The 12973-nt window shown below is 39.3% G+C and overlaps 1 protein-coding gene across 6 annotated transcripts in view; it reads right to left on the reverse strand.

The window, feature by feature from the left end:
- Positions 1–2418: 2418 nt before the first annotated feature.
- The window catches only part of LOC127019514 (integrator complex subunit 6-like), a 43221-nt gene continuing 32666 nt past the window's right edge, over positions 2419–12973 (reverse strand). For 2 of the 6 annotated variants that reach the window (XM_050901582.1, XM_050901581.1), the window contains exon 11: positions 11750–11814. Coding sequence is in view for 4 of the 6 variants with exons in the window: in XM_050901576.1 (XP_050757533.1) it covers positions 3396–3495; positions 3918–4011; positions 5911–6303; positions 7029–7260; positions 7627–7769; positions 8339–8462; positions 8951–9166; positions 10855–10965; positions 11720–11814 (1508 nt within the window). In the remaining 2 variants the exon portion in view is untranslated. Of the gene's footprint in view, positions 2755–3117; positions 3496–3917; positions 4012–5910; positions 6304–7016; positions 7261–7626; positions 7770–8338; positions 8463–8950; positions 9167–10854; positions 10966–11719; positions 11815–12973 lie in introns of those variants that run through there. The other 4 variants (XM_050901576.1, XM_050901578.1, XM_050901580.1 and 1 more) reach the window with 4 other exon arrangements.

Raw genomic sequence — 12973 nt, forward strand, 5'->3', positions numbered from 1 at the left:
CTCTGTGGCTTTTATTTTGGAAGATGACAATCGTTTTCTGATGCTGGTTAAACCTGGGCAAGAATACACTTGCCCACCATAAATGCACTGTGCACACAAATTGGGAACAGCAGCACCTAACAGAGGTCTGCCATCAGTGACTGGACTGGGAGCTGTGTGGCTATGGACTCATTTTAGGGAAGAGGAAGACTCCTTGGTGTTTACAAGGGAAAAAAATAAAGATAATGAACAGCAAGGATGCCTAGGTTAAGAGAGAGTCAGGAGATGGAAGAAGCAGAATACATATAGGTACCCAGACTCCGAAGAACCACACAGCCCTTCTACCCATGGCAGAAAGATAAGCACTTAATTTGTTAATTCAGATTGTTAAATAATGCTCCTGACAGGAAACACAGTGAGCCGTATTTTTTTTCCCCACCTTCTAACATCCCAGTTTAACTGTGCCGCATTATTTCAACCTTAGATAAGGGCTCAGAAATGTAAGCTTGAGCAAAGCACATACAGCTTTCCAGATTCCATCCACATGTCCATATGTATTTGCAGACCTCTGCTGTCTCCTGAGCCCTTGTTGAGGAACATTCCTATTGTGCAGAGGCTCATCTGTCGCACAGCCTAGACATGCTCTCAGTAAGGCAGCTGCTGCTGGTGGGCTCAGGGCCTCTACCTAGAAAAGGCAAGGCTCGACACTAGCGTAACCTCTCCTGGCTGTCCCAGTTGCACACCGAAGTGAAGTGTGCCATTCAAAGCTTGCGGCTGTATTTGTTCAATGCATGTTCCACCCACGTCTAGCACGGCCGTTTGCCTTACGACGAGTTATCTCCGTTAAGATTTTCCTTAACACGGTCGTGGAGCATTTACTGTTTCCTAAGCAAGCAATGTTCATTTTGTGCTCCATTTGGGACGCAGGGCTGTGTGCACTCTTAGATGAGTTACTGTTGCTCCTTTTTCTTCATCTCTTCACTGACAAAACCTGTGAGGACGGTACATCTTCCTTCCTTTTTATGAAGACTCATGTCCAGTTCACTATAAGGTTTCTTTCCCTCCAATATTCTGATCCAAATTCAATTTATTCAGATAACATAATGGTGAGTTAAGGGAAACTTCTCACTGCTTGCACTTGAATGGACTATTTTGTAGTTTCTGAGGTGTAAGAGTCCAAACAAGCAAATAAAAGTCACCAGCTTCCTGTAGCTAATTTGGCAGCCAACTGCATCACATCAAACGAGCAGGTTTACATACTAACAAGGTCACTAGTTAAAAACTCAGCCCCTGCTCAGACACATTATGATCAAGTGAGTGTCTCCGGAACCAGGAAAGAAAATTAAATAACCATTAACTAGATAGAAGAGAGCTGTCTCCTCTTAGCACCTACTATTTCAAAAATAGCGTATTACATGCAACTTGATGCATGCAACCAGGCCATTTTAAAACAAGGTATGCACAGTATATCTGACCTTCTGTAAATAAATTCCCTTTAAGAGTCCAACATTAGGCACGGGAAGTCTATCATGGTGACATACAGCTTCCACATAATGACTTCAAAGGAATGAATCCCCCCTTTGTATCATTCCAAGGTATTTCTGTGTTTTTTAAAAAATGTTCAACTCTACAGACGAATAAAAGTTACTTCTAAGAGAAGAATTACGACACATTTATAGTAATGCCTTTCCCCGTGTCACTTCATTCATATAACACTGCGACAGATTTGCTGTTGCTGGATTTTATTTCCTTCTTGAATTTCACTGGTGTAATTCCAATGGTCAAACTGCATCTTCCAGAGAGACAAGGCCACTGCTTCAGAGCGGATGGAAAAGATGTCTCACAGGCTGGCTAGTACTAAAAATACCAGTAGGAACAGAGAAGTACAGGCTCACCAGCTAAAATCTGCTTCCTTGCCTCTCATGTGCTGGCTAGTCAACCGGAATCCCTAGGATATTTACAGTATGAGGTAAAGAGCTAGTTAATATAAGCACAACTTCAACCTGTCTTTTGAAGAAAGCTGTTAGAGGATCAGAGGATGTGTGAACAACTGAATACACACAATTATCAGAAGAGCTGCTTACTACTGGCACATTATTGGTACTGCTTTAAAGGAAAAAAATAATTACATGCAGGTGCTTCAGTCTTCTTTGTATGTTCTGTGATATATAAAATTACCTTTGGACAAAACAGTAAGACGAACGGAGGACAGGATACCAGCTCAGGTAACCAAGGGTTTCGTAAACTGGAACTTAGTGCCTTTAATACTGAGTAAGAATGTGCACCCCGCGCAGGCTGAGCTGAGTGATGGGGCAGGTGCTCCAGGGTACAAACACATTCTCCAACTATCACCACAAGCTGTGTTTGAGGGTGTACAGATCAGGTTCAGCTGCAGTATAGCTACACTACTCACTGGTTTCACAAAAATATGAGCAGTCTGTTGGTAACAGACAATTGGAGGAACTCAGTGCTGCCCGCTACAGACTCCTCAGATTAGCACTTATTAAAAATTAATAAAATGGTTTATTTTATATATACATATGTTCCAAAAAATTTATACAGTTAAAATATCAAATTAGTGATCTGGTAACAATACTGTTCAAAATAATCTCTTTTGTATGAACATTAAAATACACGTTTTTAAAAGCGTTTCCTTTTAGTGCTTCCAAAGCACAGCGTGTGCCAAGGCCACCTGAAGAATCTCCGTCCTCCTCACAGGATGAAAGAGAACTGAAGTCGGGGACCTGGGAAGCCTCAGGTGCACTTTCATAATGTCTGCAGACAAAACAGAAGAGAGTCTGAGGTAGATTGTTTAGTGACCATCGGGTGGTAACAGTCACAGGGCTGTCTTTAGCTTTCATTAACACAATAGCAGTTTCTTTACTCTCAATCTACACTGAATCTCAAGTTTAAAGGCATGGCTAGCAGTTCTTGGGAACAAGACCCTTGTCTCTGTGGTGGCAACATGCAATTTTACCAGTGCAGGTGTTTCTGGGAGGGTTTTTTTTTGGGAACACACGGGCTCTCTCCACGATGCAGACAGTGCGTGCATTTGACAGTGCCCCATTTTAGTGCAACCTGCTGCCTATAGCACGTAAATGTCTAATGACAGCGTTCAAATGAGTAAATTCTCATCACCTGCAGGAGGGGCAGCAATGGTTATTTTCTTCAGCCTGTTGAGCAAATAGCACCCTCCACAGGAAAAAAGCCACACCTTTCATAGCAAATCCTTAAGGTTATAGGCCAGCTTCTGCCGATAGAGGTTCTTAAAGTTAAAGCTCCACTGCTTCTTCTCAGACTGTGACAGTAAAATCACTTGACTGCCAAGATGGTGAGGGCACCAGCTACATCCTCTTCCACTCTTCTGTGGCACAGCAAACTCATTCCTGGTCCATATTCGTCTGGCCGGTATATTATTATCTACTGTTGACATGATTAACTCTGTTGGGTAGGCTGTTGAACTCTAGTTCCTCTAGTATTCTCTCTAAGTGTTGTATTAAGACCCGTTTTTTAAACCTAAGGAAGAGAGGGAGAGCAATTTAATTTTTTTCTTCCAAAAATACAGTTGAACAACTCAAGACTATTCAGCCATGACAAATCATATTACCAGAGGCGCTCTGTTTCCAGTATGGAAGAGCTTTCTTTATTTCTGGCACTAGAATGACCAGAAAAATTAATTTAATACAGCCGCCCTTCCCCAAATTTTGGGTCAGTCTTCAATAACAACTAGTCTCTCTATTTCACGTTTAAACTTCAAGTAAAGACCATTTACTCAATAAAAATATAATGGTAGTTTGATCACTAAAACAACTATAATAATTGAAATATGTCAAAAAGGAAAACAGAAAATACTAGTACTGGAAAAGTTTATAATTCACTATCATGATTCTAAATTAACATGTAATTTATGTCTGCAAGTCATTTATATCTATACAAACCTTGCTGCCTCCTTGATAGCAAATTCAATGAAATACTTCTGAATTTCCACAGGTCCTTGCACCTCCTCAAGAAGAGAGAAAATTTTTTCATAATCTAAAAAAGATAAAAATCCAACCATATATTAAAAATAAGTCTTGCAAATGCATTTTCAATAAAGCTTAACAGCCAAAAGAAAAAACAAAGCCTAGAGTTTTACACTTCTGTGTATGGTAATACATGTAAGGCAAGAAAAAAGCCCGCATTAGCTTTATGCAGAGAAAGCAGGTGACACCAATAATTTGAAGTGATACTGATGATCTGGTATTCAAATGCGGCACCAAAGAATTAAGTTCTCTTGAAGAGAAATGCAGAAAATGCAGCCTAGGTAGAGAAGCCTCATATCTCCATGAGCACAGTGCCATCATCAGTAGTTAATATGCACGTAGGGCCACCAAGCCCTATTTTAACCTACAGCTATCATATCTGAAAGCAGAGGTTAGGATTAGTTCTCTTAGAAGGACAAATTATCAATGCTTAGTCTGAGCACAATTAATATGAGTCTCTTACTGGTACAAAGCAAATATATCCACTGCAAAAGAATGAACTGGACACATTAAATAGAAACAAATTAAAAAATAGCATTGTTTCAATATTTTCCATAGTTGAACCCAGTAGGAAGATATTTATGGTGCTGTGACTAAGAGCCTGCTCAGAGCGATGCAGCAGGCACAGAGAGGATATATGGTCAGAACTTTGAATATGTGTACACATTTAACCCACTACTATTTAGCTTCTTTCTTTGACGACTCCCTGAACTCTGCAGCAAGACAGGTGACATACTGAACACAGTACTATTTTACTCTACGTCACCATTTACTAGACATGAATTTGGTATAAGATCAGATGAGCCTGCTTTGCAAAACAGGAAGCAAAGACATACCCAAGCAGGAAGCTTTAGAACATCTTAAAAATAAAATACAGATGCGGCACAAAAATGGCTTCATCTCTCAACGGCCTCAGTCTGCCACAATGATTATGTGCCTCAACAAAATACTAAGTTTTGGGAAAGCAACGCAAGATCAGAAAAACAGAAGAGTTAAGAATACTCCATTATACTAATTACTGGCACTTGACAATGTATTAGAAAAATATTCAGTAGTTTAATTTGTAGAATTAATTCACTCTGACACAGACCACTTTAGGGACATCTGCCATTTAAGAAAAAATGGCAAGATTATGCCTATGGCAAATCCTACAGCATATACATTAGTTGCAGTTTCAGGTTAGTGTTTTGGTTTTGATCCTGTATACAAGTACAGGCAAAACGTAACAAGAGCTGAGGAGGCAAGTTACTTTTCCTCACAACATTTTAGATTTTGGGGGGTTATCAAACCTTAATGGAAAAAAGAAAGTAATTTTTAGTCTTCGGTTCTTAAAGAGTTTATTTACAACAGTGTTCCATCACTAATTACACTATCTCACAAAACAAAAAAAATCACTTTGCTATTAACTGTTAAGATTCCCTTTCAAACATATTCCAAGATGCATCCTTGTAGCTACGTAGGCCTTTGCCCTCCAAAGGAAGTTTTGACAGACACAAAGCAACAAAGTACACCATGCATATGCAAGGAGCAGTGCAGCATAAGGCAAAGTCTATCTAGTATCATTAGATCACTGGTAACACCTTCGTAGAGCTACAAAAACAAAACCTCTGAAAGGTGCTTTCACAGGGTACCTCTTACAGCAGTTAACCTATCTTCAAGGGCAAACAAGGTCACTTGGCACTCAACTTCCCAAACACTGCTGTCCAAACTTCAACTCACCTGCCCAGCATATAAGAACTTTCTTCCTTTTTTGTCCCTTCATTGCTCATATGCAAGCAATCAGAAATTATTCAAAATCTCAAGTTGCATGTATATTGAAAAGAGCTCCTTATTTCAAGGAAAAACATCTTCTCTCTAGCACCATGTATAATATACTAATAAAGGAAAAAAAAAAACAACCAAAACTTACTTCTTCCAGGTTTGCGAACCTCTTTCATCATTTTAATTTTGATATCAGCATTGTTTCCCTCCAACATCATAGGTGTTATTTTAAATGAATTTGGCACAGATTCGGAAGTAGACTCCATCACCCGTTTTTGGTCATCTCCAGCCACACTGTAATTTAGAGGCCCTCGAACAAGTGCGTTGGTACCAGGTTTATGATCCAACCCATCTTCACTTAAACAATTGAATTCAACAGGTAGAGAGTCTAAGTCATTGGGTAACACTTCATCCTCTTCCATAGCAGCTGGAACCGAAGGAGCCATTTGCACAGGTAAGCCATCAATTTGCTTTTCCAGTGACTGACAATTTTCTGCTTTCTTCTCTCCATTGCCATCTTGGACAATACTGTTATTGGTATCTACAAATTAAAAATATGTATCTTACTAGCACATAACTGCAGTATCAAAAAACCAAAAGGAAATAGTTCTGTATCCTTTCTTGTTTGAAGTACTATGTAGTGATCTGGCAGTGCTGAACAACTCTCCAATACTTTTATTCAGCCTTTGAAGTGACCAAGGGAATACTTCCCTTTGGACTGTTACCATCTCGTATCAATATCATGAAGTCACCATTTTATGTATTCCTGTTGCAGTGTTATGACTTCTAAGTAAACTAAAGTTTTTCTTCCTTCCCCCAATTCCAGCTAACAGAGTTTTCTTCTGACTCCATTTGCTGCCACTGGTGGGTACGAAAATTAGTATTTGTGGGAAATGAAAACGTAACCATATTTTAAGTTTCCTTCCCCACCACAGAATACATAAATGAGAACTAAAAGCTGATCTGAAATCTTTGCTACCTCCAAACCATCTTGGCAAAAACTTTCAGTATTTTTTTTTTTTTTAAAAACAGTTCATCAAAATTATTTTTTTATTCCAGACTTCATTAGCCATAGTAGCAGCCTGTTTATCTACGCCAACAAAAGAAACTCAGTCCTGCATAATACTAAAGCATACATACATGCTGATATACCCTTTTGACTCAACTCAGAAAGCACACAGAGAGGTTTTGTTTGTTTTGGTTTTCTTTAACACAGATATTCCCCACTTGTGACCACGCAGGCTGCTGTACTACAACTCAATATACCTTTATTTGCCGGGACGCCTTTGAGGTTCAGATACGATGGGGATCCAGCAGCAGACGGTGGCCCCTTCCCACCAACGTGATTCGTTACAACGGGTGGTGACTGTGGCCGTCTCAACAGTGGTGACATGCTACGCCTTCTCTTTAGTGACGCTGGAGTATTGGGCTCTCCGGGACGCTTAATCTTATTCTGAGGCCCAGCAACAAATTCATCTGCTTCATCTATCATCATACCCTGAAAAGAACAAAAATATTTTTTTTTAAAAAACAGTACAAAACAGAAATTGTTTCATCAATTCATTGATGGAGGAAGTCTCCCTGTGTTAAAATTCAGGTGGCTTTCAAAACACCTTACAGCTGTCAGAACAGAGATACCTAATGTACACTGTAACCAGAGACAGACCAGTGCCACTCTGTAAATCAGCACGATTCTTTACATGTTTCTGTTGGACCACGTGAAAGACAGCACTCCTTTCCGCACATGACAGAAGAGCTACACAGGTTAGCAACATACTGCAGTTGTGGGAGAGAAATTCTACTCACAAATTATTTCAAGCCACGTTAAATATAAAGATACAGCAGATAGCGTGGCTCCTCCTACCTTCTTATCCTGTTTAAATGGATTGCCAAAGGTATGAAGTCTTTTTGGTTGATCTGGGTCAATCTCCCGAAGGGGTGAAGGCATCATTTTCAGGTATTCCTGGTAATTTCCCATTTGAGCAACAGGAACACTATGAAGGCAGTCTGCGACAGAACAAGAGATCTTAATTTAGTCTACCTTAAAACTAAGGTAATACAAACTTCACACACTTCAATTGCAAGTGTTAGCATTTAAGAACTAGAAATGACTATTTCTTTTCACTACAGAGGAAGAGCTGAAGACTACAATTTTGGAAATAAGGCTGGCAAAATTTGAGCTTAATAGGCAGAAGAAGAATGAAAAATAAGCAAGTTTAAGCTCTATGCTAACAACTGCATCTTTAGATCACCAGCATCTAACAAGGGTAAATGAAATAAGCCCCTCTCTGCTTTAAGCCACCATTGCTATAAAAAACATGTCTACTGAACCTCAGTGTACGGGAAAGCTCTTGCAAGAAACTTATTTTTAAAATTCAAAGCAAGCATGACATCTTGTACGACAGAAGGCAAAATTTCCTTCTTTCCCCTCCAGAGTCAAGAAAAGGACACTGACTGACTTGACAAACGATGCAATGTCCACTTCTGCTCCCACACCCAGGACAGAAAACACTACTTCAGGGAATAAAATAGCTGTACTCTCTCCAAACTGTTAATGAAGAACAGTGGCTACTTACCTTCATCCTGCCCCAAGATAAGCCTATGTGTTTTCAGAAGATTGGTTCTCATTCTAGTTAGCTGGTCTAGAAGACTGCGACGAGGAATATCATATGCATTTCTGAAAGCCTGCGGCTTCAAATCCTAGTTTTACAACAAAACAAATAACTTCCAGTTAACCCATCAGTTCTCATGCACAGAGAAATTCCTCTATGCACTGTAATAATGTTAACTATTACTAAAATTATTCTGAAGTAACTTCAGAGCTTCATAACTGGATACAGCAGACTCAATGACTGTCTTTTCAACAAGACCTTATTCAGCATTAGCACTTTCAGCTCCATTACGACTAAGCACGTTAATTCCTGGATGAACAACACTAGCTGTCTTTTGCAGAGATTGTCACTTAAAACACAGTAATCTTTGTTTACTACCACGGGATTTTCAAACAGCGTCTCAAAATCAAGCGCAAAAAATTGCATTTACTCTTCTCAGTATTTATGCCTATGCTGCACTCTTCACAATTCAGTAAAAGTACTTACTTCCTTCTTCTACACTAAGTGCATAAAAGTTACCCATTTAAAACAGATGAGATCACCTGCTTTATCATGCAAGACCACTATGCTGTTTACCTTGTTTAGAAGTCCTATGTGGAAGCCAGCAAATTCTTTAACATTCATTTCTGCCAGTCTCAGTGGAGATTCCCCAGTGATCCCTTGCAGCAGTTGCTTAAAATCCCTACTGTGTACCAAGGAGAGGCCACTGGAGTGATTTTTCACTTTTATTCCAATTTCTTGTGGAACTTTCTTACCCACTGAACCTATTATCCGTTCCGACTCTATTTTTGTCTAAAATGGAATCACACCATGAGTTAAAGAATCAGCAGGCATTGCAGTTTTCCAGTATAAAACACATAATACATTAACAGAATGAAACTATAAATTTAGTTCCCAGCTACTCAACAAATGGGAGAACTACCTACCCAGGGATATATTGGATTACATAGATCAGATCTCAAGTAGAAAGAAAGCCTAATGTGCTAGCATATAGAAAAAATATTTAGCCAGTGTATCTAAATTTATATGCCAGTAGGAGGTCTGTGAATAACCCTGATTTTGCTGCAAGTCTGTGACCCTTTTGTGTCCCTGAAGAATCATCTTGAAAGGGAAAGGAAAAAAAAAAAAAAAAAAGGTGGGATGCCTTAGGTTACTGTAAAGTTGCATCTAAAACAACAGTATTATTCAGATACAGTAACATAATTTCAGATTTTATTTTTGAAACAACCTATGAGCTAAGGTTTGCACTGTACGTTTGCAACAAGGTAAGGGAGAAAAGTCGTACAAGAAGTTTGCTTCATCAGTAAGTTTCTAAAAACATTACTTCTCCTATTAGCACAGATTTCTTATTATAGCTACAGATAATTTTACAGTATTACGCTTTAACTGTATTCAAAGTAAGATTTTTTTTTTACCCACTTGCAATAGCTCCAAAAAACCCCAACCAACCAAAACCCCAAAACCCCATGGTGATTGCAACCCACTTCCCCCAGATCTCATCCTCTGCAGAGTTTGCTTCATTATCTGTGGGAAACTCTGAATTTAAGGACAGCAGGAGCACAGCAGAATTCTGGAATTGCCCGTCCCTATACAGGAGCTTATAATTCATCCAACACATTTAAACTGTTTCATGTGCTGAGAATGTCTGTGAAAACCACAGTAGCCATCTCAAGCCATTCCAACTCCGTATTGCAGACAATGATATGCAAATCCATATTATTTAAGTTACCAAAATACCACAGGAAGTTTTATGTCTAATAGATGCTCAGTCATTCAGAGGCTTTTGGAATGTATTTTGTGCATTCTTTAAGGCGGAGGATTTTTTCTTTGTAATTTTAAAGGGTGCACTGCTTCCCCACTGACTGCTAGATATTAAACTACTGTTGTAAGAACCATTTGGGCTAAGGAGGCATGGCTTTCAGACAGTTACAACTGAAATGGCATTCTTGACAAAGAGAAAAAGATACTTAAGACTATTTCCCACCAGGTCACGCTTAACACAGAATGGACTTGACCTGAAGGAAACTGGAAGCTCAGATATAAAGCTTGAACTGTGATTTTATTCCCCGTGGACAAGAACGTACACTTTTTTTGGAACATACACATTGCCAAGGCACACATGGAAATAAACATGAGACTGAGAACAAGCCTCTGACTTGAGCTATGAGGAACAATGGCAAGAGCAGTCATAAATCCAATTAGTGATAATCTTTGGAGTTTAAAGGCCTAGCAGATACTTAAAATATAGCTGAAGAGGTCTCCTTCGCACTCCCCTCCACCACTTACAGAAGGCACAATCACTGGCTACAGAACCGCTCTGGATTCATCCATATTTGCGGTGGAAATGCTCACCAATCTTCAATTATAATATATGCTGTACACCCATATGAACTCCCACAGGGATTAACTGCTTTATAATGAGATTACCACAAACTAAATAATCAACGCACTTCTAATTGCAAAGGTTTTATCAATACTACCTGTTGGCTGAGTTTTTTAAGGTAAGAGATAACACTGTAACTAAGTCCACAATCTAAATTATCTGATATCAGATTTGGAGCTCCCATCATCCTTAGGGCTTTCTTTAATGGCTATAAGGAAAACAAAATACACAATAGTAAGAGAATAAGTCTTTAAAAAAAAAATTTATAAGATCAATTACAGGAAGCTAAGGCACATGGATTAGTGCTCTAGCTTTTCCACTTTTGGCCACTAAAATTCAAGTCTATTCAGATAACATGTGACATGAGTTTGGTAGTCTAACTAGCTCGCAATGGACATTATGCCACATTACCAAGACACCACACAGCGTGGTGCCACTGGCAATTTCCACTCAAAGGCTCAGTACCAGAATAGCCGGGATGATGCAAGTCCATATTGAGGTGCATTGTCCAAGCTACATGTAAAAAGGTGACACGGTGCCTCCCCCCACCCTTTATTTGGCCCAGCCGGTTCTCTCAGTATCAGCTTCCCAAGTTCTAGCACTTCACCCACATTAACAAACAAACAAATCTGCATTTTCCTTATCAAGTTACAAAAATAATGCCAAATTTGGTTTCTCTGAACAATCTAAAGTACTTTAGATCAAAGCTCATTTAATATTTAATGAACAGAAAACACATTTAATATCTTAATATAGTTACTATTACTCAATATTACTAGAAATTTATTTATTTCTTAAAAATGTTTGACCTGATCTACATACCTCTGCAAAGCAAAATGTTTACTACCTAAAATGTCATCGTAATTACGTAAACAAAATTTACTAGGAAGAGGTATGATGCACAGGACTCTGGTCACACCAGCCATTATACCCAGGAGGATGAAATGAGAAAAGGAACATACCAGTAAGTAGTAAGGAGGCATTGTTTTTAAGTAGTTGTCAAAAGCCTGTCGCCACTTCAGATTTGGCTTAAGTTTGTGAACCTTAAACAAGTCATCTGCAACAAGGAAAACAACAAAAGAAGGTTTCATTTATATAATCCCAGACCATCAGCATTATTCAAAATTCAAAGTGCCAGGTGTCCCCCCACCTTTTTTTCCTCCCTCCACCCATCTCCCAATGGGGCTTCCCCACAAAAACTGTTCTTAACCTTAGGTTTGAAGGATTGTGAATCCCCAGTCCTAGCTGCAGTAGACAATCCAGAACAAGTCCTCATTATAGGCAAACTTACAAGGTACACCAGACTTAAATACTGCACACGACTACTAGCAGCATGGAAGGTGCAACAGATCCACCTCCCTTGCCTCTCTCTTGCATCATCAGGGACTCCCTGTATCTGATTAAACCAAACCACGTTCATTTGCTTCAATTTCCATTTTCAGCTCAGCTTTCTTTTGTTCAACCTGTATGATGAATTCTGGTCTCCAGTAAAAACATTCTTGGGCATCGAAGGGAAAGAAGAAGGGGAAAAAAAAAAAAACAAACAAAAAACACACCAGAGCAGCGAGTCCTTCTGGTCAGCTTTGCTGGACTCTACTGACAACACCAGCAACTGCCCCCAGCAGAGAAGGGGTGTACCTCCAGCCACACTGCCTGCCTCGTGCCAGAGCAGCAAACTCTCCCACAGATATAGACAAGAGACAGTAATTAGCTACAAAAACTGCTGCCCTTTAAGAGAGGGGCAACCAGACAGATTATTTCCTTTGGATACTGTTTTAGAAATACCTTGCTCACACTAGAGGTGTGCATAGCACCGTTTAGGAATCACTGAGGTGAAGCATGTACCTATTTGCCGTGCACGCTATAAACTGTAACAGTGATCTCTAAACATGAAAAATGAACACAGTATCCCGCAATTTATCATTTGAAATTATGAATTATCAATTAAAATCAAGTTTCTCCTTAGTAGGGCTGTAACATGCTGGCAAAGTGAGGCTAATGGAAAGATATGCAGGACTGAAGAAAGAGATGTCCAAAAATTAACTGGGGAGAGCTGCAGGAGACAGAGATGCACAGAAGAAGGTGTGCGAAAGACAGATGCAGCAAGGAAATTGTTTTCTCCAGATTGAGCTTTCAGGAAGATATATTTGGAGAAGAAAATTTGACTTGCATAGTATTCTGCTCAAATCGAACAGATGTTAAGATACGATTTTCCA

Source organism: Gymnogyps californianus, chromosome 9 (assembly GCF_018139145.2).
Source record: "Gymnogyps californianus isolate 813 chromosome 9, ASM1813914v2, whole genome shotgun sequence".
Taxonomy (NCBI): domain Eukaryota; kingdom Metazoa; phylum Chordata; class Aves; order Accipitriformes; family Cathartidae; genus Gymnogyps; species Gymnogyps californianus.